Genomic DNA, 15,289 nt, shown 5'->3' on the forward strand with positions numbered 1-15,289 from the left:
AGCCAGACTCGAGCTGGTCTTTCCTCACTCACATTCCTCTCGTCTATCTCCTCAGCATTGTCGTAGCTCAGTCCAGTTGGATTGTTAGTTGCTGACATTGATCTAGGTGTCACTCCGGGGTTAACTGATGCACTGCTCCACCAATACATGTTCCCTGAACCTATAAAGCTGTATACCCCCGTTTTGATAGGCTGGGAATCGATTTGAAATTGTCCGCTCGTTCGATTCTAAGTGGTTGAGCCAGTAGGAGGTGTTTTCGACGAGATCAGCGAATAGGCGCCCGTAGAAAACACTAAGATCTGCTTAATCGGACGGCTTCCAAGGCCTGGGATCGAGAATAAACCATAGCCATCTTATCCTGGGCTAAAAGTGACACCTTTCAGCATATGAAAACATCTGATATGTGTCATTTTATTTGCCAAGCCTCGCAGGCTCTACAGAGAGTTTGTGGATGCCTCAGGCTCCCCACACCCTTGGGAAGGATTCTAGTGCCATCTATCATAATTGTATAACATTAGAAGAGCTGTAGGAGCTTTGCAAAGGGTTTCCTGCTACTTTCAGGCCCAAAGAAATCGATTTTTAATAGAAACAAAAGTATAGTATATTATACAGCAGTTATATTCACTCTAAACTGCACATAACTACTCTACATAGGTACAGGTACATATTTCAGAAGGTTTGGAGTTCATTGGACAAAGGGGAGGGGAGGAATTGAGCCAAGAATAGCCCCAAAAAGCGAAATTGATGTAGGGAGCCAGATAGCCAGATAGCAGCTTGGTGGCACTTGATGGAGCTGATGGGGCTTAAGTCCGTGCTATATCCGCAAAAACTCGACTCTCGGCGAGTATTTTGTGAATAGCGGGCTCAATATTGGTTTCTGACATATGTTTAGTATAGCAAATATGTTCAAACATATATTCTCCACCTTCCCATGTAATAAAACAAAAACAAGCGCCCAAAGCGGTATGTTATGGCATGTCTCCCAAATGTGGTCTATATTTCAATCCCAGTTGATGGAAACACCATATATAGCATGCCGAGAGGTGCCAGAGAGGCTCTACAGGCTCTACGCGGTTGCTAGCTCAGTTACTAGTAAGTAATACATCACACACTGTAGTAGTTACTGCCACATGATTAATCAAACATGCACCAAAGGGTGGAACAAGAAGCTACACACTATGCTACTCAAAAATGAATTCAAGCGCATGCGCTCAGACGCCGGTGTTTATGTTTACCATTACGACAAAGTCAAAGTTTACCTCATCATTTACATCGACGACCTTCTACCAATGGGTCCAAGTTTACCCGAGATCCAACGAGTGAAGAAAGTTCTTGCAGATAAATTCCAAATGTGAGATCTTGGAGCCACTAGTACATTCCTTGAAATGCAGATCACTCGTGATAGAAACAACAGGTGTCTGGAAATTGACCAACAGTTGTATACCGAAGGAATCCTATTTCAGTTCCAAATGCACAACTCAAAGCCTTGCTGCACACCGCTGCCTGAAGGCATACATCTCGAGAAAGCTGCAGATACATATACCGCTACCGACTCTCACTGCCATCACTATCAGTCCATGATTGGTAGTCTCATCTATTTGATGATTGGTTCACGACCTGACATTGCCTGGGGAGTCACACAACTCTCACAGTACATGCAAAACCCTACGTCACAGCACGTAGAAGCCACGAAGCACATCTTCCGGTATCTCTGTAATACCACTGAGTATCGTATCCGGTACTCTGGTTCAAATCAGTCCAGTTTAATAGGGTATTCTGATGCAGACTGGGGTAAAAATCGGGACAACTGGTGATCAACAACTGCTTTTGTTTTCTTGATGGCTGATGGAGCAGTCACATGGGCATCTCGGATGCAGAAGATGGTGGCAAGATCCTCGACAGAAGCCGAATACATGGCACTCTCGGAGGCATGCTCTGAGTTGGCCTGGCTAACATCACTCCAAAGGGAGTTAGGTTACTTTCCTACTGCACCACCACCTCTGGTAGCAGACAACCAAGGAGGAATCTTTCTTGCAGTCAACCCTGCTCACAACCGAAGGCTCAAACACATCGACATTCGATATCACTTCATATGCGAATACGTGGAAGAGAAATGAGTGGACATAGTCTATGTTAGTACGGACGAAATGATCGCCGACACATTGACAAAACCACTTGGTGCAACAAAATTCGAGTGCTTCCGGTCTATGCTAGGTCTGGTCTTCAGTAGATTAGGCAATAACTAGTCGAGTGGGAGTGTCAGAACTGGGTGATTACGTCATTGCCCTGTACGGACTAATGGGGATACATCACATGACCCCCGATTATGTTGTAGTAATACGGACTAGATTACTCATGCTTACTGTACATGCTTACATATAGGTAGTACCATAGGTCCCTTAGCGGTATCAGGAGTCCTGAATCTCATGTATATATATTGGCCCTGTAGCACAGAATATGATAAGAGTTCAGTCGCACTTTAACAGCACGAACGCATACGAAGATGTGCTAACTTGCACTGACGTGCACAAACATGCACAAATGCACACATTTTGCGAGTCATCTTCGTCATGTTGTGTATTCATTTTTGCCAGGCGTCTGCCTTTGTGCGCTTTCATGCACCTTTGTGCACGATTCATATTGGATGTTCAAACTTGCCATAGTCTTGTTTCCGCTCCTGCATGTTTTCATTTTCACATGTACGCCCATTTGTTTTTGTTTTCATTCCGGCATGATTTCGGTTTCGTTCCAGCATGTTTTCATTTTCATCTTCCGACGTTTCAGTTTCACTCTCCGAGATTTCGTTCTCACTCCCTGAGATTTCATTTTCACCCCCCAGGATTTCATTTTCATCCTCCATAATTTCGTTTTCACCCCCCCCCCCCAGGATTTTGTTTCCACTCACCGAAATTTCATTTTTGCTCCCGAGACGAGCGCTCACCCTCGCACGCACAAAGGCACACGTCGGCACACATTGGCATGCATTTGTGTGCACCTTAGTGTATGACTTTCGCCTTGAAAGGTGACTCACTCTGCATTTTCAATGTCATGCAAATGAGAATGAAAGCCTACCCCCTGTATATGAAAGCCAAAGGTGAGCTGCAAATGAAAGTGAAAGTGAAATGTGAGCTGTAAACGAGAATGAGATGTGACATCACGAAAACGAACGCGTGTCGTCAACTTACGCGAAAGTGAAAAATTGCTGGAATGCACGAACGCGCACGAACGCGCATAAATTAGCGCTATCGCCAATCTCAACATAACGCGTATGCGAAACCAAAGATGACTGTGTGTACGATCGTGCACCTCCGCCTGCCAAGTTGTGTTTGTGTTCCACTCGATTTCGTACTCCTTTCTTTTTTGTCCAATAGCAACCTTCATACCAGACAGCCCAATGTAGACCTTGACTACAACGAGGAAGTTCTCCACGTTGCCGTAAGACGCTAGGGCCCAGGCGACGTTGCAAAACCTCTACTATCTGGTCTATATCGCGCTCACGTGACAGCCCGTTAATACGCGCGCTTGAGGGAACGACGCGACTCTTCGCGTACCGCCGTCTGAAATGGCTTAGTCAACGTCCGCTCCTCATTACATGTACATCTCATGGGCATCAATATTGCCAACATGGCACCCTCTATCAGCCGCACTCAACTTTGGAGCCTCGTTTTGACGCCCCTCGGCGAGATTTGAGGGCATGCGTCACCGAGCAGAGTGCAGGGGGAATCTAGCTTCTGCTATGTCACTTTGCAATCTTACAACTGCCGCTCTCTTTTTTGACGACTCTTGCAGGGCCGTCATCATTGTATGACAGATAACGTGTTTCAGAGGCCACCCAACAGTACTACAACGCCGCCGTCGTAGGCAATACTCGCACCATCGGAGTCAGCCATCAACAACCTCTGGCACGGTCCATGCCTTTGAGGTTCCGACACTAATAGTTTCATACTGCTGGGTACAGATAAGTTCTACTTTTGAGGATCTTAGCTCGTCATGTACTGATTTTGTGTGGCCCTATTAGCAGCTGCCGCAGTCAAGTCTAACCATTCATGACCCAGAATATTGCCTCACACATCAGCCATCCTCTCCGCCTCACAATGCGTATTAGAGCTCATGATAACGCTGCTCAAGCATAGCCGAACAGTTCAGAATGCCCGCTACAGTATGCACTCTCTGTACACTGCTCTTCCAGCCTCCTCCGCCTACGTGCACGCTCACAAGTAACGACGTGTAGCATTCCGAAATCAGATTCTGACATAATTATGGCTAAATAATTCTACAACGACGGTCCCCGGAGCAGTTGAGGCATTGGCGTCGGCGGCCTTATACCGACAACGCCGCCTCCGCCGACCACGATATCAAAGGTGCTACACGCTACATCCTGCTCGCCCCTGCCCTCATCGACATCGCCCAATCATGCTCGCATGACCTTGTACGTAGCCCCCCGCCCTCGACTGCGTCTTTATACTTTATCGGTGCCTCAACCACTAGGGTTTGTGCAACACAAACAGCAGCCACCAGGTTCAACGTTTTCACTGTGCTCTCTTCGCTTGTCTCCGCTCGAGCCTCACCTGCTCATGTGAAATATCCAGTGATTGCAAGAAAGTTGGCATTGGCGGACAACGGACACTGAGTCAGGCCAATCAGCCGCTTGGGTATGTGCTCAATCAATTATAATCGCGTTGGCTCACGTTTAATCATGTAGGCTCATGTTCGGATGTGTTGACTCACAAAGAATAACGGCCATATCTCGTAGGAATGGCCGGGGTATTGACATCCGCTCGCTGTCGCAAGACCATGAGCTTTCGATCGGAGCGCCCCCGCATTGTCTTCCGCACTGACGTTCCGAAAATGTTTCAACCATTGGCGTCGTTCGTGCCCTCAGAGTACTTGTGTACTCCCTTTCCATCCTCTCCCAGACTCGTATGTCGGTGGCAACACCGTTGTCGTGCAATTGTGCTTCCGCCAGACCATGTTTGGTATCGAAGCTGCGGAGATGTGAACGGCATAGACATCAGTGTTTGGGACGGTCGTGCGCTTTCCTATGGCGGTTCGGTGAGTGTGCCTACGACCAAACAAACGGTGGCCTCATTCTTATGTGAAAATGAGCGTGCTGGTCCAAGAATATTCACCTCTCCCCATGTCTACCTTTCGATTACTGCCCAACCTGTGTACCCTCGCCGCTAACGGTCACCTCAACGCACCTAGATTAGTGCCTGGCTGCTCCCGAAAGCTTGGAATGACACGTCCCGTTGCCACTCCAGGCAGTCGCACACACACCACACAGCCTTTTGCCGCAAGTAGTGATGTGCGGGCCGGGCCTCAAAGCCCGCGAGCCCGCCAAGCCCGGCCCAAAAAGCCTGACCCGAGCCAAGCCTGGCGGCGGGCTCAAGGCCGGGCTCGGAGCGTAGTCAAGCCCAAGCCCGGCCCGGAAGCCCAGGCTTGGGTGTACCGGCTCTGTTACTGTTCCCTGAGTTCAGGATAAGGTGAGAGAGATCTAAGATGTACACACCAGACATAATATTGATATTTTAGACTCGACGGTTCCCGCCGAGCACGATTGTGCATCACCGTTTGGTGCCTGCCGTAGGCGCGCGCTCGTGGGCTTTGCTGCGACTCGACTTATTCCCCGAGTGTACATCTTCTGGAGGCTGAATTCAGTGAGTACACGCAGTAATAATCTACTACATCCAAATATACTCCCTTTTCATAGCACCAGAATATTCATTGTATTGTGAGCAAGCCCGGGCTTAAGCCTGCGGCTTGGGCCGGGCTCGGGCTCGGCTCGGGCTCAGGGCTCGGCTCGACGCTGCCACAAGCCCAAGCCCGGGCTTTGAGCCCAAGCCGGGCCCGCACATCACTAGCCGCAAGTTGCCAGATCCGTATTTGCCCAGCCGTGCCTCCACAACACTCGCCTCAAACTAGGCTCACTAGCATGTCGCGGCTCGCAAGACAGCCGTCGAAGCCCGTCGCCGGCCCCTTCGAACACTAACAATGCAAGCTCCATATTTTCTTGAGATATTCAAAACGCAAGGAATCAGTGCTTGCACTATCATAAAGGGGCAATGCACGTTTAGCGTACGGCCAGCAAAATTTCAGGCTATCAAGTTACCTCGGTCGCAAGTGAATCGAGCTGCTAGCCCCCGCTGAGTGCGTCGGAGAGTCCGCGCGAAAAGGACTCTCAGGCGGGATTGCACGCGTAAGGTACGGTGTGATGCGTCTTTGGATCTGCAGCCGCTAATCCGTCCATGACTGTCGACTACTTGCCCAAGTCTATTCTTGGACATTGGACAAGCTGAGGGTTGATTAATGATTCACCAAGCGGACATGGTTCTCCTTCAGTTGACGCGTGGTCCTTTAAATAAGGGGCACCGCAACGCGACGATAACGCGCGATGTGACCAGAGGGAACTAAGCTCTATGATTACGAGCGGTGATTGGACCTTGTGCTATCCGTCCGTTAGAAGCACATGCTCGCACGAGCTACTGAACTAGTGCTCGAGAACTGTCTGGATATATGTAAGTATCTACGCATACTAGAGCGAGATAAATGAGGGAAGTCAGAGCTTCACTGCCCCCCCTCCCCGCGTGACATACTCCAGGGCCGCAAAATTGCAGTGGGAAGAGCGCTTTCCTAGAAGTCGTCTTCTGCAAATGGCTGTCAAAATGTCCAGCCGCAGTATGCTCACTAAATGCTGGATCAGCCACTTCAAGGAAGGCACGGAGGTTGTCACACGGCGTGCTACATGAGCTATGAAAACTCTAGTAGCCAATGTCTTCGCTGAGACTGCGGAGATGCATCTCAGGCTAGCAGTCAAGCGACCAAAATATTACCAATGTTGAGCACACACCAAACACCACATTCGTGTAGCTGAATTTCGACGGGTGGTACAAATACAGACGCTTTGGGAGATTCAATCACGTCCCCGATACCCCACCAACATTTCCGAGCTGCCGACTCCCGATTGCTTCGTGTCAGCGCCGCGCTTGAGATACGATCCTACTCATGAGGGTTACTGTGCAGCATCAGTGCAGTGATAATACATCAGTGGTCACCACTCACCTTTGCCCCCGAGCGGAGTGCCCACCTGCCACTGCCCATAATAGTGTCCGGGGGATCCACGGCGGTAGTAACAGTCCCTGTGATGACGGCGACGGCGCCATCGCGGTCACAATTAATGTGGACATCGGCTCCGACATTTCCAGTGATCGTAACGCGGCCGGTCATGTCCGACAACTTGTCGTAGGTCAGTGTCGCGCTGTCGCACTTGAAAGCGTCAACTATGTCGTTCGTGGTAATATCAATGACATAAGGATCCCCGGCGTCGGTGGTGAAATTGCCTTCCAACGAAGCGGGGCCGGTGGTGTGGATCTCTCCGCTGGCGGTAGACGACATGGTTATCGCGCTCCTGCAGGGTGACAGTGCACGTAAGTGTCTTGCCGTTTCTAACTGTTATGCGAATGCAGTATAATTACTCACGATGTGCCTTTGATACTGAGACTAGCGACGCGAAATAGGCCTTCGATACTACTAGTAGCTTGTAAAGTGGGGAGTCTAGGGCTTTATATATGATCTGATCTGTGACAGTCATGAATCTCACGACAAATGGAGAGCGAGTGATGCATGGGACAGTCATACAAGAGCTCTCACCAAGCATTCTTCGGCCTCTATTGGGCATGTATGGAAGCTGCAGAAAAACTGCGGGCACACATCGATCTGTCAAAGAAAGGCCTGAGAAAAAGGGCAGTGGGACAGCTGCACCGGAAACAGAATCTCACAACTTACTGCTGCCCAGTACAGACAAAATAGAGGCATTTGATACCAACAAACGGCTCTTATAATTTCTTGCAGAGCATTGTACTCCATGCCACGGAGAGAGTCAGACAAGTATAGAACCGACTATGACATTCGGATTGCCGGTTCAGAGATCTAAAGGATATGAATTTTCAGCATGCAAGCCCGACATTTGGTGCGAGCTGCTGAGCAGAATGATTATTTGGGTGAAGAAGGAATATGATCACGCTCCTTCTGCCGAGAGTCCATCCGCGACGTTTTGGTAGGTATGACCATCAACGACGAATGTCGAGGACTAGTACTAGTCTGACGGGCTATTTCTTTGATCGCATGCATGCTTGCGGCCGGAGGCTCTAGTGCCGCCTTCGATCACGCCGCTCATCACGGCAAGAAAGGTCTTCATACGCTCTCTACCGAATCGCAAATTGATGAATTCGCGACAGGAACGCATGGCTACAATACTGAATGCACCGCTGACACACGAGCGATTCGGCGACGGCTAGCTGCACAAACTAGTGCGGTGTGTCCAATTATTAACAAAAGTGTTGGAGATAACAAGGCATGCCCTACCTACCTGCGGACATCTGCGAACAAAGATTCCTTTGGAAAAGTCAATGGCGCTACGTGGGAAGGCTGCAGGGTTCCGAATGCTCACAGCAGATACGCGATGCCTTGAACCCTGCGTATCCGAACTCGCACCCACAGGTCTTCTTAGAATCGAGGAACAGATTCGGAGAGTACCAATCGCCGGAAGACACAGGGAGTATAGATCTATGGAATTCCTATTCAACGGCTGGAATAGCTGCCAGTACGTCAGCTGTCCTCCGCTTTGTATGCATAATTGCCACTGGTGACAGCTCGCCGCTGCACAAGTGCTCGGCCGCCATGTGAAGCCTTGAGCTATCAAGCTTTAATTCCATACCATATGGGGGTATCATAATTGTACTTGAGACTGTTTTGGTGTTCTTACTCTACTGCCTTGGAGGAATGGTAAAACGTACAGCAGTATCGTTCCTTTAGCCGCTGGAAATTCATCGCTGGCGACCTCGCAGCTCGCGCTGGTCCAGCACTGAAGACCACCTCATCTCTCTGTGATTAAGACGGGGCTTAGACCAGGGCGCAGTCTCTTATTCTCCGCTTGCATCCACGACATGTCTGGAGATTGATATTAGTTTTGTAGCTTGGTACGTGGTATCGCCCCCATTGACGGGATTTTCCGAAGTGCAGCAGGCGCCCGGATTACCTCAGCATCCCTCGGCGGTGTGCCGAAGTCCCCGGGGTAACCTGGGGCCGTCAACTCTTTCCATGTAGATGCCAAAGCCTGCACGAAGCGAAGCTAGTGGTGCACCGGATGTACACACTCAGACTAGTCTCTTTCGGAGGTTTTCGCTAACGCTACGGCTGTATTCCAGCTAGGCCTGTACCTATTGTGTTATAGGCCGAACCTTCATCTGATGAGTATGGTCAGACGTTCATATGTTTTGACCTCGTCTTGCTCCTGCTCCGCCATTCCAATGTACTAAGACTTGTGTGTCTGCACAGCAAGCTTGCCTCGTGCCGGCCAAAAGCTGCTTCCATGCACGAGTATATCCATAACGACGCAAATACACAAGTACCTCCCGTGGGAGAGAAACTGAAACCGTCTCGGTGCATAGCAGCCGAGCACTTGTAAGTCGCTCCTAGTAGCAATCGCGCGCACGAAGCAAAAGCAAGATGACGTAGCTAATTCTCAGCTATTGAATAAGATCCCGGAGATCTACAGTCTCCGTACCTTTCTGCGATTGATGCTCTTCGGATCTATTCCTCTATTCTGAGAAGACCCAACAGGCGAGGTGATATCCGTAGGCGCGAACTTAAACATGTGCAGGGTTCAAAAGATAACGTACAGTCTATCAGCTACGAGAATTTGGCATTCTTTGGTCTTCCCACATAGTGTCATTCTTTGTGCGGAGGAATCTTCGTTTGCAAATGTCGGCAGGTAAGTGATACGTGATGTCGAACCATGTCGTGTTATCTCCAGCCCTTCCGATGATAATTAGACACACCAAATCAGTTTGTGCAGCTATTCGTCGCCGAATCGCTCGTGTATCGGCAGTACGTCTAGCGTTATAACCACGCGTTCCTGTTGCAAATTCGTTCAATTAACCCGGTTCTCGGTAGTGAGCTCCCGACGAGATTTCTGCACGAAGGCTTTCCTGGTGGCGGTCAAGTCTGATACCAACGTCACCTGCCTCAAGCATGGGGGTCACGAAACCGGCCGGCGACCCATTAGACAAGTCCTCAACGTTCGTCGTTGATAGCTGATAGCCAGAGCGTAAGTCGCCGCGGATGGACTTCCGGAAGAAGTACTAATTACGTTCTTTAGTCATCCAGGTAGTCTTCCTGTTTAGTAGCTCATGGAAAACGTGATGTTTGTGTAGTGAGTATTCCATGCTTCAACCGTCCGAACCTGCACTTCACGGTCGATTCTAACTCGCTCCGTGCCGCGGATTACAATTGAAACCATGCAGAGATTTATGAGAGTCATTTGTTAGCCTTTCGACGATATCAAACACCTCGAGTGTGTCCGTACTGGGCAGCGGGAAGTTGTGAGATTTTGTTTCTGGTGCAGTTGTCTCACTACTCTTTTTCTCAGGCTTTCTTTGATAGATCGATGTGTGCCTGCAGTTTTTCTGCAGCTTCCATGCATGTACAATAGAGTCCGAAGAATGCTTGGTGAGAGCTCCAGTATGACTGTCCTGTGCGTTGCTCTCCCTCCGTCTGACGTTAGATCCATGACTGTCAAAGCTCATATCATATATAAGGTCCTACACTCCACACTACCAGCATCGAAGACCCACTTCGCGTCGCTATTCTCAGTACCAAAGTCACATCGTAAGTAATTACACTGTGCTCGCATAACCCTGAAGACGGCATGACACTCATGTACACTGTTGTCCCGCAGGAGCACCATAACCATGTCATCTACCGCCGGCGGAGAGATCCACACCACCGGCGCCGCTTCGTTGGAAGGCAATTTCACCACCGACGACGGGACTCCCTATTGTATCGCCATCACCACGAGCGAGACCATTGACTCCTTCAAGGTCGTCAAAGCAACGCTCTCTTACACCAAAGAGACAGACATGACCGGCCACGTCACAGTCAACGGAAGCGTTGGAGAATATGTCAAACTTACTTGTACTCGCGAAGGCACCACTAACACCGTTATCACTGGGAAGGTTACTGGTACTGGAGTGGATCCCCCTGACACCATTGTGGGCAATGGCAAGTGGTCGCTGCGCGCGGAGGCTGAGGTAAGTGGTCACCGCTGATGTATTATCGCAGGACTGATACTGCGCAGTGATCCCCATAGGCAGGATAGTGTCCTGTCCCCTCCGGCAGCGCTGGAATCATGAAGCTGATACAGGGCGTCGGTGGCTCAAATCTCTCGGTACTCTTGTATTTGTATGTAGTAACTACCCATCAGATTATTGCCATATGGTATGTTAGGCATCTTATTGAGCTCATGACGTACGTTTTGCACCTTTTCGGCGTCTTGGACAAAATCGTTCGCCTCGCACAACAACGGAGATTCATATCAATCTTCTGAAATAGCTTGAGAGGCTAAGACAATGATATTCAATGCCCACAGTAGTACAGATGCCGCCTTCCCATTTGTCCCACCACCAGTGCTCTGCATGGATGTCTGCGAAGAGTTATTCTGCTCAGTAGTGGATGCTAGCTTACCAGAAGAAGCGGGGCCGATCTGCCTATTCTGCTCGATTGTTGATTTGTCCTTTCGTTCGTCCTGGACTTCCGGAGATCTGCTTCATTGGTCTCATTCTATATCGTCAGAGAATTCACCGGGTATTTCGCGGCGCGCAACATCACATGCCAAAATATACCTCACATTTTTGAGCCTCCGACAGGACTGTAACTGACGTGAGTCTTCTTTATATAAAATCTCTGGGACTTGACAGATTGCCTGGCTCGATGAGGTTTTCTTGACCGGAGAATCTTAGCGCTGCGGAAGAAATTGGCGGCCGGTGTAACTTACTGGTGTTGGTGGACAACGCTCATAAGTCATATGCATAAGGCCTCCCAGTGAGAATCCCACCTATCCGGCTCGACTCGGACCTACCAAGGTATACGGGCAGGGGCCGGAGGTTACCGATACCTACCCTCTTCGCCCTCCCGTCTTGGTTTCCTCTTCTCGCTGTCTTCTTTTCTTTGACCATGTACTTGTACCTACTCTCTTCCCCCCAATTATATTTATTTGTCATCTCAGTCTGTGTCTCTCTAGGACACTTGTATGCTCTTGGGGCAGTGAATGTCCTTCGACGCTTCCAACATTTCTCTTGTGTGTCCGTGTGCCAGGCTGCCATATCTCCGTCCACAACACCGCTCCCTCCGGCCCACGACCCCTCTTCGGCAAAGCATTAGCGAAATCAAGGATGATCATGAACAGGCACGACATTGAGCTCGTCGAACGTAGGAGAAGTCGCGTCACCCGCGCCGACTCCGCATTCTCGCAACTTCCCGTTTGTCGTCTCTTATTTAGCTTTAAAGTAACATGAGCCGACATCTCACATCAGGGGAGCTGCATATCCAACATGTCCACGTCCCGCTCATTGACTTACTTTGACATCACCATCGGCGGTCAGCCTGCAGGTTGTATCGTCTTCCAACTGTACGATGACACCGTCCTGAAAACTGCCGAGAATCGTCAAGCCCGCGGTGGGAATTCGGAAATTGCATATAAGGGCCAAGTGGAGCGCCGCGACTAAGGTTGGTTTTGTGCTCGTATCCCGACATCTCTCACCTCTACGCCCATCCTACACACCTTGACATGCCTCCCCGTGAGTCGCTCTTGCGTGCTAGGATGGAAACCGCGCTGACAAACAGGGGTCAGGCAGTCAGAAACACGCTGCTGCTGAAGCCGAGTCTTGCACAACGCGCTCCAAGGTCGCGAAGACCGACGCGCCAGCAAACGGCAAGGCTGCCGCAAAGAGTGCAAAGAGGGGCTCCAAGGTGCGCAGACCGCCTTTGTCCGCATCGTACCAGTGCTGAGTGCGCTGTAGGCTTTGCTGGGCGCTGCGGCCTTCAAGGCGAAGGCTCTCCCGACCCACGTGAACCTCACCCACACACCGCCTGTCTTGGTAGAGGATGCGAAGGACGTCGTACAGACGGACCCGGGGTTCATAGTTCAGACGTCACTGGCGCCGACGGCGTTCAGTACGGGCAGCTACAGCTGGAAAGGCACGAAACGCGTCACTATCGAGCTCGAGAAAAACGAGACGGGAGGGAAGGAGAAGGAGCAGGTCATGATGACGTGCGTCGGTGCTCGTTTGTCTGGTGGTCGTGGTGCTAACCGTGAGTGCACAGGTTCAACGCGACTGTCATTGGCAGCAAGAATGCTGTCCTGCTGCGCGCTGTCGCACCGTCTTCGAGGACCAGGGTGAGGTGGCGACACGACGCCTGCGCGCGCTGGACGACCCCGTGGCAAACGCAACGGCTGACATGCGGACCAGCATGGTTCCGATGCAGCATATGCTGAGTCCCAAGGTCGCCGGCACCGCCCGGCCATCATTTGTCTCGATGCACCTCGAGGAGATGGCGCGCGAGGGCACGCGCAACACCGAGGCCGGCTCGTCGCACTCGGCAAGGATTCCCAGAACGACTTCGTCATCTCGCTCGGTGGCGGCGACTTGATTGACAAGAGTGTCGACTTCGTGCGCCGCATCCTTACCGTGCTCCGCGACTTTGCCGTGCTCCGCGACCTTGCCGTGCTCCGCGACAGTGGGCGCCGTCCACTGCCGCGGTGGCATCGGCCACACCAGCGTCGTCATCGGCTGCTGGCTCGTCGCACAGGGTGGTAAGCGCAGTTTCTTCCTCAAGAAAACTCAGACAAAAGCGGCTAAACAAGGCCCCATTATTCCTCGATTCTACGCCGATGCAAATTGAGGAGAAACCGGTGCAAAACCAGCCAAAAGGGTCTAAAACACAGTAAAACTGGCGGAAAAATGAGTTTTGCCTTCGGTTTTTTTCAGGTGAAAACCGGATAAAGTTGGGGCCTTGTTGGATCAGTTTTTGGCTGATTTTACGCCGGAAAAAAGTGCGCTTACCACCCAGTGTCGAGTTCGGCGTCGCACACGATGGCGCCCACGCGCTCAACCACAACCGTCACAGTTGTTATCAACCACCATGTTCTATCTTCGTGCCTGAAGGGCCTGCTCTTGAGGAGCTCTGCTAGAAGGTTGGTACCTGTGTCACAAAATAATCGCTCAATTGGTCAAATCCAACATCCTAGCCAGCAGGACTCTGCGTGCTGTCGAAACCGCGCTGCAGCTGGACCGACCCATCTATCACTGCCCCCTCAAGCTGAACGTCGTGCTTCCGGTGCATCCCAGCATGTGGATGCTAGTCAAGCCTGTGCCCTTAGTGCTAAGCCTCGTCGTCGTTGAGTATCTCAGCGTTGCCAGGTTGCGGGATCCGGACAGAAGAGCGAGCTTGCGGGGCAAAGTTTGGAATGCAATAAGTGCGCTCGGTGGTCGTATCGTCTTTACGGTATCAAACTTGACAATCAGCTCGATGCACAGGGTCATACTCGACGTGGTGAGTCCCACCAGTATTCTCGATTCGTCTCCGCTAATGCAATCCCCACCCAGTTCCGTACTGTTTGCCAAAACGTCCATGTCGGCAGCGTGTCCTACGTGACACCGGGGCCCAAGGCAATGCACAACGCATCGACCGCCCAGGAAGTCACCATCATCACGCCCACCGCAAAAGACTTCGAACTTCGCGTGCGTCCACCCCCGTCTCTTCTGCCCGTGCGTACCCCTCAGCAGCGTGTCCCTAGCAACGGAATGACCTGCTCGATGCTTCCCTCTCCCGTGTCGGCGCACCTACTGCTGTACCTCGACTTCGAACTTCGCGTGCGTCGCACACGGTGGCGTCCACGCGCTATGGGGATCGTCGCGGTCTCTCTGCACTGCGCCGTGCACCCCCCCCCCCCCCCCCCCCAACGTTACTCCTCCCGCGCAGTGCGCAAGGCACGACTGTCATCCACAACCATCCTTCGTTCTTGTGCCCCGAAAACTCACTCGCACACACACTAACGTGCACAAAGATCGCGTCCGCACTCCGCCGTGCGCGCACCCCAACGCAGTTTTTGATTGTTTGTGCACGCCATGGCATTTATATAAGTTCAACAATCTCGCAGCTAAGGTGGTGAGCGTAATCATTCATAGCAGAGTTGCTCGTGGTACTAACGGGAGTGCAGAAGCGATGCCTGAATTGCACGGTGGCAAGCACAATGTAAAAATGGTAGGTTTACTCATCTTCACATCGTCTCACGCTAACTTCCGGGTAACAGTGCAAGTCACCGCATCACATGCTAGAGGAGCCGCATAGAGGAGGATATTTATGGGTATATACAGTGAACGATGTGCTACTGTACAGGATGTAGAGGAGAGTCGACCTGGGTATGTGTAACAGTGAACAACGGTATGTGCAG

General features: G+C 51.0%; 4 protein-coding genes across 4 annotated transcripts; 3 read left to right on the forward strand and 1 right to left on the reverse strand.

Moving 5' to 3' along the window:
- Window positions 1-6,820: 6,820 nt before the first annotated feature.
- PHACADRAFT_263128 (uncharacterized protein) lies at window positions 6,821-7,405 on the reverse strand. Its single transcript, XM_007400229.1, has one exon. It carries the CDS (start codon window positions 7,390-7,392, stop codon window positions 7,042-7,044), a length of 351 nt encoding a protein of 116 aa, XP_007400291.1. The 5' UTR covers window positions 7,393-7,405; the 3' UTR covers window positions 6,821-7,041.
- A 3,321-nt stretch (window positions 7,406-10,726) lies between these two features.
- On the forward strand, window positions 10,727-11,107 carry PHACADRAFT_263130 (uncharacterized protein; the record flags this gene model as incomplete). Its single annotated transcript, XM_007400230.1, has 1 exon — window positions 10,727-11,107. Exon 1 carries the CDS (start codon window positions 10,749-10,751, stop codon window positions 11,103-11,105), a length of 357 nt encoding a protein of 118 aa, XP_007400292.1. The 5' UTR covers window positions 10,727-10,748.
- Window positions 11,108-12,227: 1,120 nt separating this feature from the next.
- On the forward strand, window positions 12,228-12,560 carry PHACADRAFT_199972 (uncharacterized protein; the record flags this gene model as incomplete). Its single annotated transcript, XM_007400231.1, has 2 exons — window positions 12,228-12,314; window positions 12,369-12,560. 2 exons carry the CDS (start codon window positions 12,228-12,230, stop codon window positions 12,558-12,560), a joined length of 279 nt encoding a protein of 92 aa, XP_007400293.1.
- A 130-nt stretch (window positions 12,561-12,690) lies between these two features.
- Window positions 12,691-13,330, forward strand: PHACADRAFT_103999 (uncharacterized protein; the record flags this gene model as incomplete). Its single annotated transcript, XM_007400232.1, has 3 exons — window positions 12,691-12,804; window positions 12,855-13,105; window positions 13,159-13,330. Coding segments are annotated over 3 exons (537 nt in total), but the record flags the coding sequence as incomplete, so codon positions are not given.
- Between the last annotated feature and the right edge of the window lie 1,959 nt (window positions 13,331-15,289).

The sequence above is a fragment of the Phanerochaete carnosa genome, assembly GCF_000300595.1.
Source record: "Phanerochaete carnosa HHB-10118-sp unplaced genomic scaffold PHACAscaffold_10, whole genome shotgun sequence".
Classification (NCBI taxonomy): Eukaryota; Fungi; Basidiomycota; class Agaricomycetes; order Polyporales; family Phanerochaetaceae; genus Phanerochaete; species Phanerochaete carnosa.